Source organism: Scheffersomyces coipomensis (genome assembly GCF_036884675.1).
Source record: "Scheffersomyces coipomensis strain NRRL Y-17651 chromosome Unknown DFJ63scaffold_4, whole genome shotgun sequence".
Lineage (NCBI taxonomy): Eukaryota > Fungi > Ascomycota > Pichiomycetes > Serinales > Debaryomycetaceae > Scheffersomyces > Scheffersomyces coipomensis.
Genome location: NW_027042895.1, coordinates 280,768 through 299,525, shown reverse-complemented (window position 1 = coordinate 299,525; position 18,758 = coordinate 280,768). Strand labels below are relative to the sequence as shown.

Here is an 18,758-nt window from a genome sequence, read left to right as displayed (position 1 = left end):
CGATAACAAACATTGCAACTCATGATCCAATACCAATCGTACTACAGACATGACTCAAACTAATAGATTAAGATATACATTAGGGTTTATCCATTGTCCTGAAACCAAGCAAGTCTTACTTTTAAATCGAAACAAACTGCCATGGATGGGGAAATGGAATGGTGTTGGAGGGAAATTAGATCATAATGAAACACCCTTAGCATGTATCATTCGAGAAACATTTGAAGAAACAGGATTACATTTACCTCAATATGAATCAAGAGGGATCTTATTATGGGAAGTTCTGAACTCCAAGGATAAACAAAGCGAGGAAGAACCTCATATGGGGTTAGGTGGCCTTTATATATTTACTGCAACTATAACCAAATCTGAATTAGATCAATATAAAACTCCCATTTCATATTGTAAAGAAGGTATATTAGATTGGAAATCATTAGATTGGATACTACATGAAGAGAATTTAGGAATAGTGGATAATATACAAATTATATTCAAGAATCTATTTAATGCCAATGATCAAGATTTATTTTCAACTAAATATCATGATAATAAATTAATCAAATGTGAATATATACGAGATGGAAATAAGGATTATCCAATCTAAGTGGTCCAAAGACGAGCAGTACCATCGGCACCAGCACTGAATAACCAAGCTTCCTTAGGATGCCAGACTAAATCCAAAATACCAATTTGATTAATAACTTTATGACCAGTTAATTTCTTTAATGGAACTAATAATGGATTAGTCATTAAATCATCATATACTGTACCATGGAAAATATGAATAATACCATCATCGGATGCAGATGCAAGAAGTGGTAATTTCCCTTTATGGAATTTGATTGATCTAACCGCTTTTTCATGATATCTTAAAGTTTTATATGGTGTAGCACTTAAATCTAAATCATGCCATAATACACGTTTATCATATGATGATGCTAATAAATTATCTCCTCTTGGATGAAGATCAATTGATGATAATAATCTAACCCCAGGTAATAATTTCTTAATTAAAACTTGTTGAGCTAAATCATAAATTCTAATTTGTCTTTGAGAAGCAACAAATAATTGAGGTTTGAAAGGATGGAATTTAGCATCCATTATTATCCCTTTCGATTTTCTAAATGGTGATTGTGATAAATGTTTAGATAATTGATGGATTAAAACAGCGGTATTCTTAGCATCAGGAGAAACAGTAACGAAATAATCTCCCTTTCTATGCCATGATAATTTCTTAACTGTCTTACGACATTGAATTATAGCCGCTATACCTAATACACCTTGTTCTTGATTTGGTGGGAACCATTTAGCAACTTCTTTTTTAACTTCATTAGTAGATGATGATTTCTTAGTTTCAGTATCTTCATCATCATCAATTTCTTCTTCTTCATCATCATCTCCAGAAACTTTTAAATCAGAACTCTTGTTACCAAAAGTTCCATAACCCCAACCAGTTTCAATTTTCAATCTACCCATATTTTCAATATCAAATCCAAATACTGGTGGTACAAGTAAATATATATGTTCACCCACAGCCACGGCCAATATACCAATTTGAGAATCAGGATTCCATTCTAAACTTTCAATATGATCATCTTGATTAATATCTTTATTAATTAATTGAGATTTAAATACTTGTCTACCAGTTAAGATTTCCCAGATTCTAACTGATCCATCATCAGATCCAGTAGCCAACCATAAACCAGTTGGATCAATTGAAATAGTTCTGATTCTACCTTCATGACCTTGATAGATAGTTGAACAACGGATTGGGAATGGTCTCAAATCTTGAGGAGATGGTAATTCTGGTATCAAACTTTCAGGATCAATATTTAATTTATTATGACGAACTCTTGGAGCTAAATATAAATCTAAACTTCTTTCAAATCTTTCTCTTACGGAATCTTGATATCCTGGAACTTTTCTTAATGATCCGAATTTTTGAGGTAAGAAATTACGTTCACGATCTTGAGGTTCAGCATTTAACCATTCTTGTTTTTCTTGTTCTGTAAGTAAATATTCTTCTGGTGGATTATAACTTTCTTCATTAGTTGGTGGTAAAGGTTTTGGAGCTCTTAAATTCATGATATGATCAGGTATTTGATCTTCATCATCATTATTCCATAAATCATAATTTAATTTATCTTCTTCAATTTGTTCTTTAACTTTACTTGGTGGTATGATTCTACCTTCTCTAATAGCTCTAACTATTTTCATAACTCTTTTAGCTTCATGTTTAGAAGGAACAAATCTTCTTTTTGGTTCAGGAACAGCAGTTAATGGCATGATTTCCGGTTTAGAAGTAAACCAATCAATTAATGGTTCATAAGGATCAATATTTTCATCAGTATTTTCTTGTTGTTGAATTTTTCTAATTAATTCTAATTCTTCATCAGTTAATTTTAATGATGAACCAGTATTTTGATCTAATAACCCAGTCCAACCTTCAGGTAAATCAATCGACTCTAATAATTGATCTAAAGCTGAACCCTTAGCAGGTCTCATGATTCTTTTACCATTAATATCATACCCAATATGAGGCATTTCTTCATAAGCTGATAATGGAATATTTCCAATGGTATTGAAATTTTCAGCATCACTATCATCACTATCATAAATTGGATTGATTTCTGGTTTGATTATACGAGTGGTTCCATCGGAGAATTTACCAACGATTTCTTCTGATTCAGGTAAGGAATTATTGGATAATGCTCTTATTTTGATTCCTGAAAGTTTATCAGTTATAGTTTCGGTTGGTTCATCTGAGAAATCTTCAGAATCAATATCACTTGGATCTTCTTCTTCACCTAGTAAATTGTTAAGTTCTGTGTCTGAATCTTCTTCTTCTTCTTCGTCATCTTCTTCAGATTCATCATCTTCACTGGCTTCATCGTCTAATAATCCCTCCACTTGGAAATCATCATCATCGGATTCTTCCTCTTCTTCTTCTTCAACTATTTCTTCTTGTTTTCTTTTCTTTGGTGTTTCAACTACAGACGAAGTTGGAACTGTTGCCTTTGTAGACACAGCTCCATTCTTCCCCTTACTCACAGTCTTCGCCATTTCTGTTATGATATAGTATCCAAATCTAAAACAGTTAAGCTCTTACTTACTTCTGGCACTGAAAAATTCCTATTTTGTCTCTCTCTCATCTCATACACAAAAAAAAAATTTAAGCTTAAGATGGATCACATGATCAGAAAATTTCTATAAACTATCAGAACTGACTTAAACCATATCAACCATAAGTTAAAGTAGAGGTCATCGAAGAAGGACATCGAAGAAGGACATTAGTCTAAAATGAATAACATACGGAAGATCAATGAAATCAATCAACGAGAATTATCCCAGAATATAAACTATACTCAATCTTGGCATTATGATTATCGAGATACTAATTATATATATATTGGGAATATACCGATAGAATATATGAAGAGTATAGATATCATCAAAATATTCTCTCAATACGGTGTGCCGACTCATATACATTTCTTTGATGGGAAACAGAATGAAGGAAAGCAATCATCATTTCAAAAAGATAATGGTCATACTAATAACAAGGGTGATAATAACTATGGAGGTGGACCTAATCCTCCTAGTGGGATAGGGTTTGCCTTTGTCAAATATGAAAATTTCAAGAGTTGTATACTTGCTATTGATAATTTTAATGGGATTGAAGTGTTAGATGGAAAGAAATTGAAAGTTGATCATTGTTATTATAAATTACGTGGTGGAGAAAAGGAAAGTGATTATTTAATAGATTATAGTGAGATTGTTGAGAAGAAACAACCAAATGGTTTAATAGAAGATAAGAAGCTTATGATTGAGGAATCTCATACTAATGATAAGAAAACTAATGTAAATGATGATGATGATGAGTTAAGAGATCCTATGGAAAGTTTCTTAAGTAAGAAGCAAGAGACTGCCAAGGATGATGAAATAGATGACGAGTTGAAAGATCCAATGGAACAATTCTTAAAACAGAAAGAAGACAAATCTAAGCATCATCGTAGTCATCGTCATAGTCATAGACATCACAGATCAAGTGATAGGCATTCAAGAGACAAAGAATCTAAACATAGAGATCATAGTCCAAAGAGGGGATAAGGTTTAAATCTTATTATGAGGATTGATACTTTGCAGCATAATTAGTGAAGTTTTTACTTACGCACCACTATAACCTGTCCATACAATTTTTACTCAATTCAGATCATAGAATCTGATGCCCCTACTCTCTTCATTGGGAAACCTGACTTTTATATATTGTCTTTTCTAAATAATGGTGTAATTAGGAATTTAGTCTAGTTTTAAAATAAATAAAGTCTAAAAAATGGTTTATGCAGTAGATCGTAAAAATGTGTGATCTGTGTGTGTGTGTGTGGTGCTTGAACCAGATTGAAAAGGAGCACAGTCCACTTCAGGTCGCATACAATTATCTAACCTATCAGACTACTTTTCCAATTTTGCAGCTTTCTAAGCTGATCTAGGATATCTTAATTTAGATATATGATAAGTTTGAAACCAATATAATGAGACATATATTTCAAACACAAAAAGCGTTATCACAAAACAAAAGTATGACATAAAATTAGAACTAAATACGAGGGTATAAGATTAATAATAAAATATTGATAATGATAATAAAAAGGTTATAGCAAATACTATAATATTAATAATATAACGATAACAAAAATAGTAAAAATAAAAGTATAAGATGATATATTTTTTTTTGTTTTTGTTTTTCATGAAAAGAACTGAAACAATATAACCAGACACCAAGCACTCTATAATTTGAATTAACAACTTGAATAAGTTCAAATTGTTGCTTCTTATAGAAAGAAAAATTAAGAAGATTGTTGTTTTTAAACCCGAACTAAAAAATGTAAACATATAAAAGATGAAGGAAGGGTCATATACCCATAACCCTTCAAAAGTAGAAATAGAAATAAAAAAAAAAAAAGAAAAAGTTAAAAATAATAGAATTAAAATTCAAAAAGTACTTCAAATAAAAAATAACGGCAAGTCAAACTAAGCAGCAATGAAACGTCACAAAGTACCTTCATCTTCGATACCCAAGTTAAACCAAGGATGATTTAAAGTTTCCATAGCGGTGAGTCTATCCTTTGGATTTATGATGAATAATTTCTTTAATAAATCAATGAAAAACCACCAGAATGTGAAATTACCAAAATTGATAAGATGTTCATTCTTTTTATAATTGTATGATAAGGAATAATCCAAATCTATATTAAGTCCAATACGAGACGAGATGAATAAATCTATCCTAGTTAATTCATCCACACTGTTAATGAATTTCATTGGTGTATCAGGAGTAGGGAATTTCAAGGTAAGCGAATTTTGCTCCCCTGAATCTTCATCAATGATTAAATCATCATCGTCATCTTCTTCATCATCGTATTCATCTGGACCACGACCAAATTCATCATCAGTATCGTCTGTTATGACTGAGGAAGTTGAATCAGCATCATCATCATCTTCATCAACCACGGTATATATTTGACTCATTTTACGAGATGGTAAAGTTTGAGTATGCTTTTGTAATTGATGAATTGATTGTCTTCTCTTTGGTCTGATATATTCATTAGTAAAGAATTCTAATCCACATTCATTTTCCTTTTGTTTAGAAAGTTTCACAATTGATTTATCAATTTTATAACCACATATTTTTTCAATCATAGCCAAATGTTCCAAATTATCATGAGTTTTAAATAATGGTTCACCAATAATTAATTCCACAAGTATACAACCTACCGACCACATATCACATGGGAATGACCAACCTACACCTAATACAATCTCAGGGGCACGATAATGACGAGTGGATACGATGGATGAATGATATTCATCATTGAAAATGGCGCTACCGAAATCAATGATTTGAATTAATGGATTTTTCAAAATTTTCAGATATTTTGGTTGTTTTTTGGTTTGAGATGAATTTGATGAACTTAATTTTAAGTATGATTGAATTATGGTGGTACTATAAAGATTTTTCTTTATGAATGTATCATCATGAAGTAAGATATTTTCTGGTTTTAAATCAGTATGAATTAATTTTAAATCATGTAAGAAACTAACTGACCGAATCAATTGTTTTGAAATGGCCTGAATATGAGAACCAGGGAATGAAATGAAATTATTAGCTTCCAAAAAATCATAAAGACTTATTTTTAATAAATCAGTTACAATACAAATATGACCTCTATAATCAAAGCATTCTCTAAGATGAATACAATGATTTACATTTCTATTATCAAATTTCTTTAACGTTGATAAGATTCTTAATTCAATTTTTGCAGCATCACGATATTTTTGAATATTACGAATGATTTTAATAGCCACATTTTCACGATTCACTTTATCATAACATTGTACCACTTTTCCAAATGTACCTTGACCTAATAATTTTATAACTGTGAAACGTTTAGCAAAGTTTTCTTGTAATTTAATGATATAATGACCGTTTTCATCATCACATGGAGGTAAATCATGATCATGAGGTATGACATTAGCTTTTATATTACCTAATTTTGGAGTTTGTAATATATAATTATTAGGTAATTTATGATAAAAACATTTTGCTTGAGGTAATTGAGGTAATGAATTTGTTCTTTGTTTCTTTAATGGGAATGGAGTATTTGAAAAAGTAGATGGAGATAAATCAGTAGATATATTGGTAGCGGTGGAAGCGGATGAATATGAAGTGGCAGATGAGGATGAGGAAGATGAGGTGGAACTTGATTCTTCTGGTTCAAATAAAACTGGTTGAACATTATTTACATTAAACATATTATAGGCTTCAAATGCATCATGATCTAATAAGACAGAATCACTGTTATTTCGTTTAGTCTTAGGAAGTACTGATCTTTCTTCAAGGATAATAACATCGTCTTCATCTTCTTCAACATAAAGGTGATTATTATCATTATTATTATTATGATGTAAATCATGAACGATATCATTATCTTCTTCGTCCTCGTCTTGATCATCATCTTCGTCATCATCATCGTCGTCATCATCTTCTTCATCTTCATCTTCATGATCGACGGTATCAACTAAACCATGATCTTCATCGATTAAAACCTGTTCAATGTCGACATCTTCAATTTCTTCATTAAAATCATCATCATCATTTATAAAATAAGACCCTCTTTTAGAATCTTTAAATTTGGTACGATAAGAATGAATAGTAGAAACACTTGTAGTAGGCAATATGTTATTATGAGAAGATTGAGAAATTGAATTTGAAAATGGATTAGCAATAAGATTTGAATATTGTAAAGATGAATGAGATGTAGGAGGAGGAGATGAATTAATTGATGATGATGATAAACTTTCTGATACATCATGATCCATGAAATTCAATTGTAAGCTTTTTAAATCTTCTTCATTAGTTGAATTACCACTAGTGGTATTATTTGAATTAGTATTATTTTTATGTAAGATTTGATTTTGTTGATGATGGGAGGCCTTGGTAGCGTTATCAAAGGTTTCACTAAACCCTCTTGGTCGCTTTCTATTTGAGATTAAGGACATTATAAAATGATATTTATACCATTAACATATAAGATAATGATAAAAAGTGTATTAACAAGGATGAAATAAAATGATTTGGGATAATGAAATTTTAAAGTTAGGAAATATAAATAGTATAATTAAGCAATAAATTAAGGAGGTAGATTAATCAATAAGGTGATTTCACAGATGATAAACGACTGATGATATTAGTCTGATTGATGGAATATGATGAAATAGTATTATTTAATGATAATTTATGGATGGATGATAGGTGATTTGTAGGATATGGTTATGGTGGTAAAAAAAAGGTATGGGATGATTGAAAGGGGGGTTGTGAGGGAGGATTTTGTGTAGAAGATCCAGACCTTAAAGTCCAAACTAGTTTAGATATATAGGACAATATATCTAAAGAAGATGTTTAGATAACAAAAATCTATGAAACAGGGGTAAACAAACAAAGTTGAAATGTAATAATTGATTGATTGATTGATTGATATTGATATTGGATTACACTATTTGGTTAACTAATTAATTATTGATGAGATTTAATTTAATTTAAAAATCTGTTCACAAAAATGTAAAACATGGGGTCGTGGAAATGGTAACAAAAAGGTGATGTGTTTTATGAGATTAGTGGTGGTGATTAATAAACGTACCTCTATTTACCTCACTAAAAATAAATCTATTAGGCGGAGAAAAAGGTTAAAATTAAATTAAAATATTAAGGGGAGGGGGAGAAAGGACGACAGTTCTGTAATTTACTGAGAATGTACTGAAAAGAGTGAGATTATCCATCATACACGCCCCCCCCTCACCCCCCTAAACCTTTATCTCCTATGAGAGAGATGGATTTCCTGTTTCCTTTCATTACCATTTCTTTTTTTCTTGCTACGAATTCTCCCTGAGGCAGTGCGGGTGGACACAGTAGAGATTACAAATGTACCTACACTCACTAAAGACTAAAACTGCCTCACTATTTTAAGTTAAAAACTGCGGCGTGGACACTATGTGCCATCCCTATTTGCGTAACTTAAAGATAATTACTGTAGTAACTCACTAAATGTAATATGTACAGAACATTCATTTACAGTATTATTATGTGTCATTAACTAACTATATTTACGTTTAGTGAAATCAATCAAAAAAAAAAAATAAAAACTTAACTTCATCTAAGATCTAACCCCCTTGCTCTCGTCCGACGTATACGTTTATTTCAATATTAAACTTTGAATACGATTAGACGATGAATCATAGTTCAGTTTGTTTAAATGATGATGTAAATTTGTTAGCTCATAAGCCCTTAACAAAGGTCTCATCGTAAATGTGTAGTGGGTTAATTTTTATATAAATTTCTTTTCATTATTCTTAATTGGTTTAGTGTATTAAAATATTATATGTACTGTATAGTTTCAATTTGGCAATATATTCCGCAAATGACACCCGTGCACCATATCACTTGACTTGACTCCAGATCAACACATGACTTGGGTCACGTTGACAGATTTACATTTAATATTTTAGTTGTGGATCAGCAAATCATATGTTTTTTTAGACATTTACTAAAAAATAAGTAAAAGAAATAAAATAATAAATAAAAATTCAAAAATCAAATATCAAAAAAAAAAAAAAAAAAAAAAAAAAAGAATTCATCTGAGTTATCTATGAATGATAATCTCTCACTCCAAAAAAAAAAAACCTCTTTATTTTTGTTTTTTTTATTAAAATTGCTATTTTGGTTCGGAGAACAAAGCAAAAATAGCACAAATTTGAATTACGTAATGCTCTTTGCATACATTTTTGAATGCTATTTTTTTTTTTTGTTTTTACATTTATGTTTGACAAGGGGAAATACAAGTTTTATTTTGACTTTTAATTAATAAATTGCATTATACAGTATATTTTAGCAATTATGAAATAAATAAATTTAAGGATGTGAATTCGTATCGACAAACCAAAACTAAAACCAAATCAAATCAAACTAAGTTAATAATAATAAAAAAAAAATACCAAAAAAATATAGGCGCTTATTACCCCATCCTAAATAATAATTCAAGAAATTTGAGTAATATGAGATATAATAGAATGGGTACAATCATCCATTCTCTCCCCCACTGGTAGCAAGGAAACCATTTTTAGAGTTTTTTCTTCATTATTTTCCATTTGATGGAAAGAATATCTCTGAGACCAAATAACTAAATACGTTCAGGGTTACGTTTACGGTTATGAACGCTTAGCCATTTCAATCCATCCTATTTAAGACATTATATTGAATTGAAAAAAAACAAAAAAACAGAACAACAACAAATATGGGAGGGTTATTTCGTGGCAACTAAACATTGTTCACTAATCAAATTGACATATTTCCCGACTTGTGCTGCTCCTGCAAAACATATTTATTTTTTAAATAAGCATTTGGTTTATTTAATGTTGTTTTTTTTGTTCCGCCATAATGGATAATTTTTTAGCAATAAATTTATTATTTTCTATTTTTTTGGATAATTTTTTATGGTAATGGACTTTTTTTTTGAGTGTATTCTGCTCATATTTTCCGGTACGCTGAATTTTATTTTTTTTGCAGTTACTGTGATAAAAATTTTGTAAGCATAAGCAGGCGAATAAACGGGTTGTGGTTAACTTCCAGAAAGCTTAAAATTTGATTTTTTTTTAATTTATTTTATTTTATTTTATTTTATTTTAATTTTTTTTAATTATTTTATTTTTAATTTTATTTTTATTTTTTATTCTTTTTTTTTTTAATTTTAATTTTTAGTTTTTGGGCTTTCCTATTTTGATCAGAATTGAAAGGAAACACACTGCTTTACTTTCGAGCACTTTAGAAAATAGAACAAATTTTTAAAATCATTATCTCTCAAAATCAGCTTAAGGTCTTTTTTCCCTTAAACTATATCTCATTTAAATTAAATGATGGTGGTCCTACTTACTGTAACGCTTAAAAAAATGATTCACATCTGTTAACACATGCATACATCAATGTCGTCTTCGTCGTTGATTAGAGTTATTCCGAGTATCACAAATACTATACCTAAGAAAAAGTAACACCACATAGCTCTTCACCATCAGGAGTGTGGGAATTAATTAGATAAATGTACAGTTGGACAATTTATATGCAAGTCTTTAGATCTTCATAAATTTTAACAATGGGAGTTTAAACCATCAACCGCTTCAAATGACATCATACACCCACATACATTCCTTGTTTAACGATAATGAAGTCTTTTTGTGTATATTTCAACTTTATAAAGACATTTGACGTTAAAATATATAAGTAAATATAAAATAACACTTTTTCATTAACCACATTAGACCCAACATTTGAAGTAAAGTAAATTTTATATGCAAAATATATTATTATATGAATTTCCTGTAAGTATATGTTCGGCTTCAATTCGATTCGACGATCAAATGACTATCTGGACCAATTCAGCAACAAAAAAATAGAAAGAAAAAAATTTTTCCCTAATCAAATTTAATTTAAGAGAACCCCGTATAATAATAGTGATTGAAATATTCAGATTATTTTTATAGAATATATCATCATCAAAAGCCTTAGGTAGCTAGCTTAAGCGAGACAGAATATAAAAACATCCAACTATATTCAAATCAGAAGAAAAATTTTTATATGAAAGATTAGCCGTCGTTGTTCCCTTCCTAATCTGTGATATTCTTCCTAGAAGCAATTGAGAACAATTTAGAAATTTCTATACAGACAACATTTATGAATTTTATTTTATTTTTTATATCTTTGCATCCGTATTTTACTACATATACTACTCTTTACTTTACATATACTGTCTAAATGAAGGTAACCCTTACGCTTACTATCAACTACTTACGTTATGCTTAACCTTCAGTTACGGAAAGGAAACATACCTTACATGAGCATGGAAACCTACAAGTACAGTCATTAACCGACCAAAAGTAGAAGTCTGCTCCCCCTTCCTTCTTCTACTTCTTCTTCTACTTCAACATCAAGTCCTTCGAGAAGAACGCCTTTAATCTTCTTCTGTTTCTTTATCTCTCTCCTCCATCTCATCCATCTCATCTTCGAATATCGCCTGTCGTAATTATGTTTAATTTACCACAAAAGTTATCTGTCTAACAATCTCCACTACACGCCAAATTGAAACATACGTTTAAGTTTTTTATTTTTTAGCTTAAAATAAAAACTTTATGTTTAATTTGGAAATTACTGTTTTGGTCAACTTCTTCCATTTCCATTTTCAACTTCCATTGATTTGTCGCTCACTCTCACTCAGTCATTCTCAGAAAAAAAAAAAAAAAAAAAAGAGCCTAAAAAATAAAAAATAAATAAAAATTAAAAATACTTTTTTTTTTTATTTAATTTTTTTTTTATTTTTGCTGTTTAAGCTTATATTTTTCTTTGGAGGTTTTTATTTTACATTTTTTTTTTTATTTTTATTTTTTAAAACCTATTTTATATATAACAAATATAAATAGAGAGCAAATATCTTTTATCTTAGTTAATTGGGATATATAAATCCATTATATTATATTTGAATTTAAATTCAAATTAAAACCCTACTTTTGCCGTTATTTGGTTTGCAATATTTGCATTCAGTGAACAATTGAAGGAAACTGTTGAGTTAACCCTTTCCTAGATTCAAAATCATACTTGGTTGTGGTCTTCTTTTTATATTTTTAGCCTTTTGTGTAAATGGTTAAGAGAAACCATTTGGTATTAGAATAAGTTTTGAAATCGAAACTATAAATTAATCTGGAGGACCTAACAACGAACTTCAACAAACAATAACACCGTCATCATCATCATCATCATCGTCACCAGACTCTGAAATCATCAATTACGATCAGAGCTACCAGGGATTTATCGGTCTGTATCAATTTTTTTCAAATCTCAATTGCAAATTCAACCATTAATTATCATTTAAATCAACGAAAACTTCAAATCCATTTGATCCAAGTGTTATTTCGTGTTTCTTGTCTAAGTTTGATTGTATTTAATCGGTTCTAATCTACATTTTACCGTTGGTCGTTATTAGTACTTGTTTTTCTTTGATTTCCATTTTTCTTTTATTGATTTCATTCTCCTCTCTTCTTCCCCCCTGTATCAACAACAACAATTTTTAATTGTTTTATTTCTTTCTTCTTCTTTTGATTGATTTGGTAATTCCTTTTAATTCAGTCTTTCTTCTATTTTTTATTGGTTTTCTTCTATTTTCTTTATTTGATTTTTGGAGATCTGGGTTAAACTTTTCCAAGTACACATAATTTCTACCATTTCCTAACTAATTGATAAACTTTAAGTTATTACTGTTGGTAGGTTCCCCTCCCCCATTATACAATCTATTTAAAGTTTGATCAAAAAGGATAATTTTATGACTTTTAATTAAAATCTTAAGTCTTATTTAATCCATCTTAGCTGTCATCAAATTCTAATTTAAATATAGATTTGTAATCTATCTAATTAATTTTGATAAGTTTTTAATTAGACATAATCATAACAAATCAAATTAAATCAACCATTGAATCAACCACAACAATCACATTCTTTCAATATTATATCAACCATAATTTTAGTCAACGATATTGTTTTGATTATTTCTTCCTCCTCCCCTCGTATTTTCTTGTTTAAAGAATTATATTCCAAGAAGATAATCTACATTAAAAGGCAAAAAAGGTATCTCTCATTCTATATATAAACCTCAAGTATATCATTCGATGTTTTAAAACGAGATAGCCAAAAGTATTAACTACTCCAACTACAAAAACATACAACTGTACTATTAATCAATTCTTACTTTCCACAAGAACAACCCCCATTTTACATATCAATGTTAAATCAATTATTTAATCTTTATCATATCGTTCAATTCGTACATCCATATATACATACAACCCAAACAAACTATAACCATATAATATAGAACTGTTTTTTTTTGGAGATTAAAATTATAACATTAACGCAACCCTTTTGGAACAATTTACAACTTGTATATATTATCATGAAGAAAAATAATCAACCTCCAAAACAACCATCAGAGCAACTGCTACGACCGGCTAGCCAAGTGAGTAACGTAAGCGAAGATAATCCAGGTCCAAGTCAACAACCAGAAGATACAGAAGAACTGATAGATAGAACTATCAATAGTAATAATAGTGAAAGCCTTCCACCTAATAATGTGAAGGCAGAGCCAATGGATTCACCCTTACAAGAATCATCATCAACGTTATCATCAATATCAGGTATCCATTATTTATCATCACCTACCAGTTCATCTAAACCTAGCAAATTACCTAAGAAATATTATTGTAAGATTTGTAATCAAGGATTCACAAGGAAACATAATATGGTAAGTCATGAATTAATCCATTCATCAAGTAAACCTCATGTATGTAATGTTTGTGATTTAACATTTCGAAGAATTCATGATTTAAAAAGACATGAGAAATTACATACGGGAGAGAAACCATTTATTTGTACGAGATGTGATCGGAAATTCGCTCGACCAGATGCATTAACTCGACATTTGAATAGTCCCAATGCTTGTAATATGATTAAGGAGAGAAGACCATCTACTGTTCAGATCCTCCCTTCGGGAAGTAGTGGTGGTGCAATCATTCCTCAACCACCTACTGGTCAACAACTGCCACCAATTCAACAACCTCCGATATATATACCGTCTCGAGAATCACCATCAGTACATGCTCGTCCATTAATGATTGGTCAACCTAACTCATATCCACCTTCTAATGTCGAAATGCATCATGAAAGTTATCATAGTCTTCCACCGCAACATTATATTCAATCTCAACTGGCATATCCACCCTATCAACAACAACAACCGATACTGCAACTGTTACCTTTACCACATATTGGTCCTCCTCCACCTGGTTCCCAACCGCCTCCACAATATTACTATCATCCACATGAGTTTCAGCACCAGCAGCATCAACCTCCACCACCACAACCACCACCGCCTCCTCACTCTTCAACTGCACCAGCAACCCCACTTTCACAGCTGCAACAAATACCTTCCATACAACATTTTATAAAGACTACTTTACCAGGTCCCATGCCAATCAATTTACCACCGATAATATCACCTCCTATAAATGTTGGATCATCATCATATTTCATGCGTGGTAATTCATCTTCCAATAGTCAAAATACGACTAATCAAGGTTCATATAATGTATCTCAACCACCACCAACACTGTCGCATCAGTCCCCATTACCACCGCAAATAATCCAACAACAAGAGTTACAACAAGGACAATCAAAACCTCAAGGTCATCAACAGGGACAGGTGCAAGGTCAAGGACAACAACAACAACAGCAAGGTAGACAAGGTCAACAACAACCATCATATCAGCATTATCCCAATTATCCACCTAATAATCAATCACCTCTGTCTCAAGGTGCACCACAAGGACCACCACCACAAGGACCATCATAAGGATAAGGTTATTATGAGGTTATCTATATTCTTAATGTCACTTTCTGTTATTTTACGAGATCATTCCTATTCAGAAGAAAGTGAAAGGTTTATTTTCTTAGAGTTATGAGTATTGATGATAGTAATATCAAAGACTAGGACATCTTCCTATCAAGGGGTCAAGAGTTATATTCATTCATTTCGAGATAATTCAACCAGAAATCAAAAGATTTTTACAAGGGATAGAAGAAAAAAACACAGTTTACAACATACCACAGAGTGATTCTAAAAAGAAAGAAAGAAACAAAAACACAGAACAGAGATTCAATTTAAAGTTGAAACACTGATTCTTATCCATGTATATACCTATATATCATTTTATTTAATAATTTACTATTTACATTCATTTTTTTTTAAAGTGTGTGCTTTTCTATTCTACCCTTTTTCAAAATTTATATAATTATAATAAATCAAAAGTTTACCAATTTGCTTGCTTGATTGAATGAATGAGTATTTATAAGTGTATATCAGACATCATTTGATATAAGGGATCAAATCTCTATTGTTTAAACAACAAAGAAAGAGATTTGATTTACAAGCATAAGAAATAGGAATGATTGATTTTGGGTTTAGCCTTGTCGTCTGTATAAATTGCAACCTTTCATGCATGCACATAGTTGTTAAACAATGGAAGACGAGAAATATTTTTTTTTTTTGGCGGTGAGAAGTTAAAAAAAAAAAAGAATAAAAAAAGGAAAAAGGATCGACTATATTATACTGCATATAAACAAAGAAAAAACTCATGTGATCTGGATCACATGACCGAATAAAAGTAAATTTTTGATTTTGTGATATTTTATTTTTATACCCCATTAAACACACTAAAAAACAAAAAAATAAAAAGGAACAATTATTTATTGATAAGGAAAAATTAAAATTTAAAAATTAAAAATAAAAATAAAAAATAAAAAAAAAAATAACTGTTTTAATGAAACACTATAAAGATGGGGGATAATAAAGCGAATAAGGGATAAACCAAACCAAATATAATGGTTGTCAAAGCAATAAAATGAAGTAAAGTGAAAAGAAATGAAATGAATTAGATCAGCATATAGATTATAATTAATTAACTATAATATTTAACTATTGCGTTTATAAATAGCATATAATTAACCACAATCATATATTATAAGTAGACGATAGTTTGTCACTAGTTACTAGTTACTAGTTACTAGTTACTAACTAGTCTACTGTAAGTTATATCCCTAATAGTAAATATTATACAGTCAGTACATCTCATTATTATTTGCCTCCCTTCTCTTCCCTGTAGTTCTAGGTCTCTCCCCCCCCCTTGATCTATTCTTTTTTTTTTTTTTTAGTGTGTGGGTGTGAGGGATAGAATTAATGGGGAGTCACTTTTTTTTTTTGATTACACTACACTTTCCTATTTGATAATTACTTAACAAGGTTTCTTTATTATTATACTTATTTTGATTCAATTACTGTGTATTTAGATTGATTAAATCAATTTGTTTAACAAAGTTATACCTACCTACCTTGCCAATCAATCAATTATCTCATACCCTTTTTCAATTATCAGTTCATTTGTTATCTGTCTGTCTTATCATTTACTGAGACTTTGTGTGTGTGCCTCACTTATCCCTTAAATGCCAGTTAATCCTCTTCCTCAAAGTATTACTACTGGTACTACTACTACTACAAATCATTCAACTGATGAAGATTGGTCCATTATTAGTTCTTCTTCTGATGTCGATGATGATAGATCAACCGTTAGTGATGATATCGATAGAGAACATGATCCCTTAAATTTGGTTGAAAATAATCATCATAATAATATTGCCGCTGTAACTCCTGATTTTACTAATAGTTCAGTTTCTTCATTTAATGGAAGCTTTAGATTACCCAATTCAACTACAACTCCAATGATCACTCCATCTGAATCAGATAAACAATCAATCAAAAAGAATTCAGTCTCTACCATCATTGCTGTTGCTGATGTTCCTCCAATTGCCGCAGTTATTGATGATGATAAATCAAAAGTGGTTACCAGTAACAAATCATCATCATCATCTACTACTACTACTACTACTACTACTACCAGCACCAAAAATATTGGTAATAAAATTAAGTTTTATGAAAACTTATCGAAGATTAATGAATCAATTAAACAAAGTTCAAATCAATTTTATTCAAGTTATGCTAAACTGAAGATTCAAGAATGGAATGATTATATTATTGAATCAACTGATTCCCTTAATAACATTAAATTAACTTCAACCACCACTACCACCAACAACATTATCCCTCCATCATTAAATGATGATTCAAATTTGGAAGATACCATTGAATTAGTTGATCAAACTGTTCCATCAGTTAAATCAATCTCAACTTTATCATCTACTGAATCTGAAAATAATAACTTAACCACTACAAAATCATCCTCATCCTTACCACCACCTCCACCACCATTACCAACTAATAATTTCTTAATTATAGATAAAAGGTATATTCAATCTTTGTTATTACAAGCAGTTCAATTCTTACAAGCTTTTATGGAATCAAATTCTCAATATTTATATTATTATTTGTTTGGTGCTATAATAGTTTCTCTTGTTCCAACTTATTACTTATTAACTTCAACTATTTGTTTAATTCAATCTACTACTAAATCAATGTGTAATTGTTCCCAACCAATTCCTCCTCCTTCTTTACTTGATTCATTATCACCTCAAATTCAAGATAAAATTATTGAAATTTATAATTTATATGATAATTTAGTATATGAAGTTGAACCACCGGTTAAACTGTTTTTATTTTTTAGTCAAAAGGCAAAAAAGACCAATAAATTATCTAAATTTATTAGAGCTCAAACTAATGATATTGATTGGGATCAATTTTATTTATTACAACAAAATTTAATTGATTTTATGAAGATTTCTCAAACTAAATTTGATAGATTTAGTAAAGAAACTTTTATTATAGTTGATAAACAATCTAAATTAGGATTAAAATATGGTATAGTTGGAGCCAATAAATTAATTGAAATGTCAAAATTTGGTATGGATGAATTAATTAATCAAACTAATTTATTAAATCAATATATAAAAGATCAACAACCATTAGATAAAATTCAAATTTATATTGATCAATCTAAAATTTTAATTTTAAAGAATATTGAAATTTTTAAACAATCTTCGATTAAACAAAATTTAGATTTATCTGCTATAACTATTCATGATAAATTTGTGGAATATACTCAATATTTATTTGGTCCCTATGATCAATTAACTAAAGATCTTATTGTGTTATGAGTGTCATCTTATATTATTATTATTATTATTATTATTATTATTATTATTGGTTTACGTTTTTACAGTTGTGTCGTTTACTTTTTATGTTACTTTTTTTTTTTATATATTTATACCTTTTTATTATCTTTATTTTTATGTGGATTATTCTTTGGTCAACTGGTTAAAGGTTTATGGGGTGATTTAATTGATTATTATTATTATTATTATTATTATTATTGCTATTGCTGTTGTTTGTTTGTGTTTAAATTTATGATTATTGTCTGGTTGTGTTTTCTTTTGGACGAAGTGACAAGGATTGATTCCTGGTGTGTGCTACTTCATTAATAATCTCTTTTTTTTTATTTTATTTTGTCTCTATATATAGTTAGTTGTGTTTATTTAATATTATATTTTAGCTCTTGTCTTTAATATATTGTTGTATCTACGAAGTTGTTTGTTGTTATTGTTG

General features: G+C 29.7%; 5 protein-coding genes across 5 annotated transcripts; 3 read left to right on the top strand and 2 right to left on the bottom strand. All coding sequences in view use genetic code 12, as the record gives it.

The window, feature by feature from the left end:
• Positions 1–260: 260 nt before the first annotated feature.
• Positions 261–3,182, bottom strand: ERB1 (Erb1p). The gene has a single exon (XM_064903525.1). It carries the CDS (start codon positions 3,061–3,063, stop codon positions 601–603), a length of 2,463 nt encoding a protein of 820 aa, XP_064761489.1. The 5' UTR covers positions 3,064–3,182; the 3' UTR covers positions 261–600.
• A 118-nt stretch (positions 3,183–3,300) lies between these two features.
• Positions 3,301–4,110, top strand: DFJ63DRAFT_287389 (U2 snRNP complex subunit; the record flags this gene model as incomplete). Its single annotated transcript, XM_064905062.1, has 3 exons — positions 3,301–3,547; positions 3,611–3,777; positions 3,817–4,110. The coding sequence occupies 3 exons, from the start codon at positions 3,301–3,303 to the stop codon at positions 4,108–4,110; spliced, it is 708 nt and encodes a 235-aa protein (XP_064761488.1).
• Positions 4,111–5,049: 939 nt separating this feature from the next.
• Positions 5,050–7,560, bottom strand: KNS1 (serine/threonine protein kinase; the record flags this gene model as incomplete). The annotated part of the gene is made up of 1 exon (XM_064907463.1): positions 5,050–7,560. One exon carries the CDS (start codon positions 7,558–7,560, stop codon positions 5,050–5,052), a length of 2,511 nt encoding a protein of 836 aa, XP_064761487.1.
• A 6,176-nt stretch (positions 7,561–13,736) lies between these two features.
• On the top strand, positions 13,737–14,069 carry OFI1 (Ofi1p; the record flags this gene model as incomplete). The annotated part of the gene is made up of 1 exon (XM_064905073.1): positions 13,737–14,069. A coding segment is annotated over one exon (333 nt), but the record flags the coding sequence as incomplete, so codon positions are not given.
• A 2,179-nt stretch (positions 14,070–16,248) lies between these two features.
• On the top strand, positions 16,249–18,753 carry DFJ63DRAFT_144313 (uncharacterized protein). Its single transcript, XM_064903489.1, has one exon. It carries the CDS (start codon positions 16,646–16,648, stop codon positions 18,308–18,310), a length of 1,665 nt encoding a protein of 554 aa, XP_064761485.1. The 5' UTR covers positions 16,249–16,645; the 3' UTR covers positions 18,311–18,753.
• The last annotated feature ends 5 nt before the right edge of the window (positions 18,754–18,758 follow it).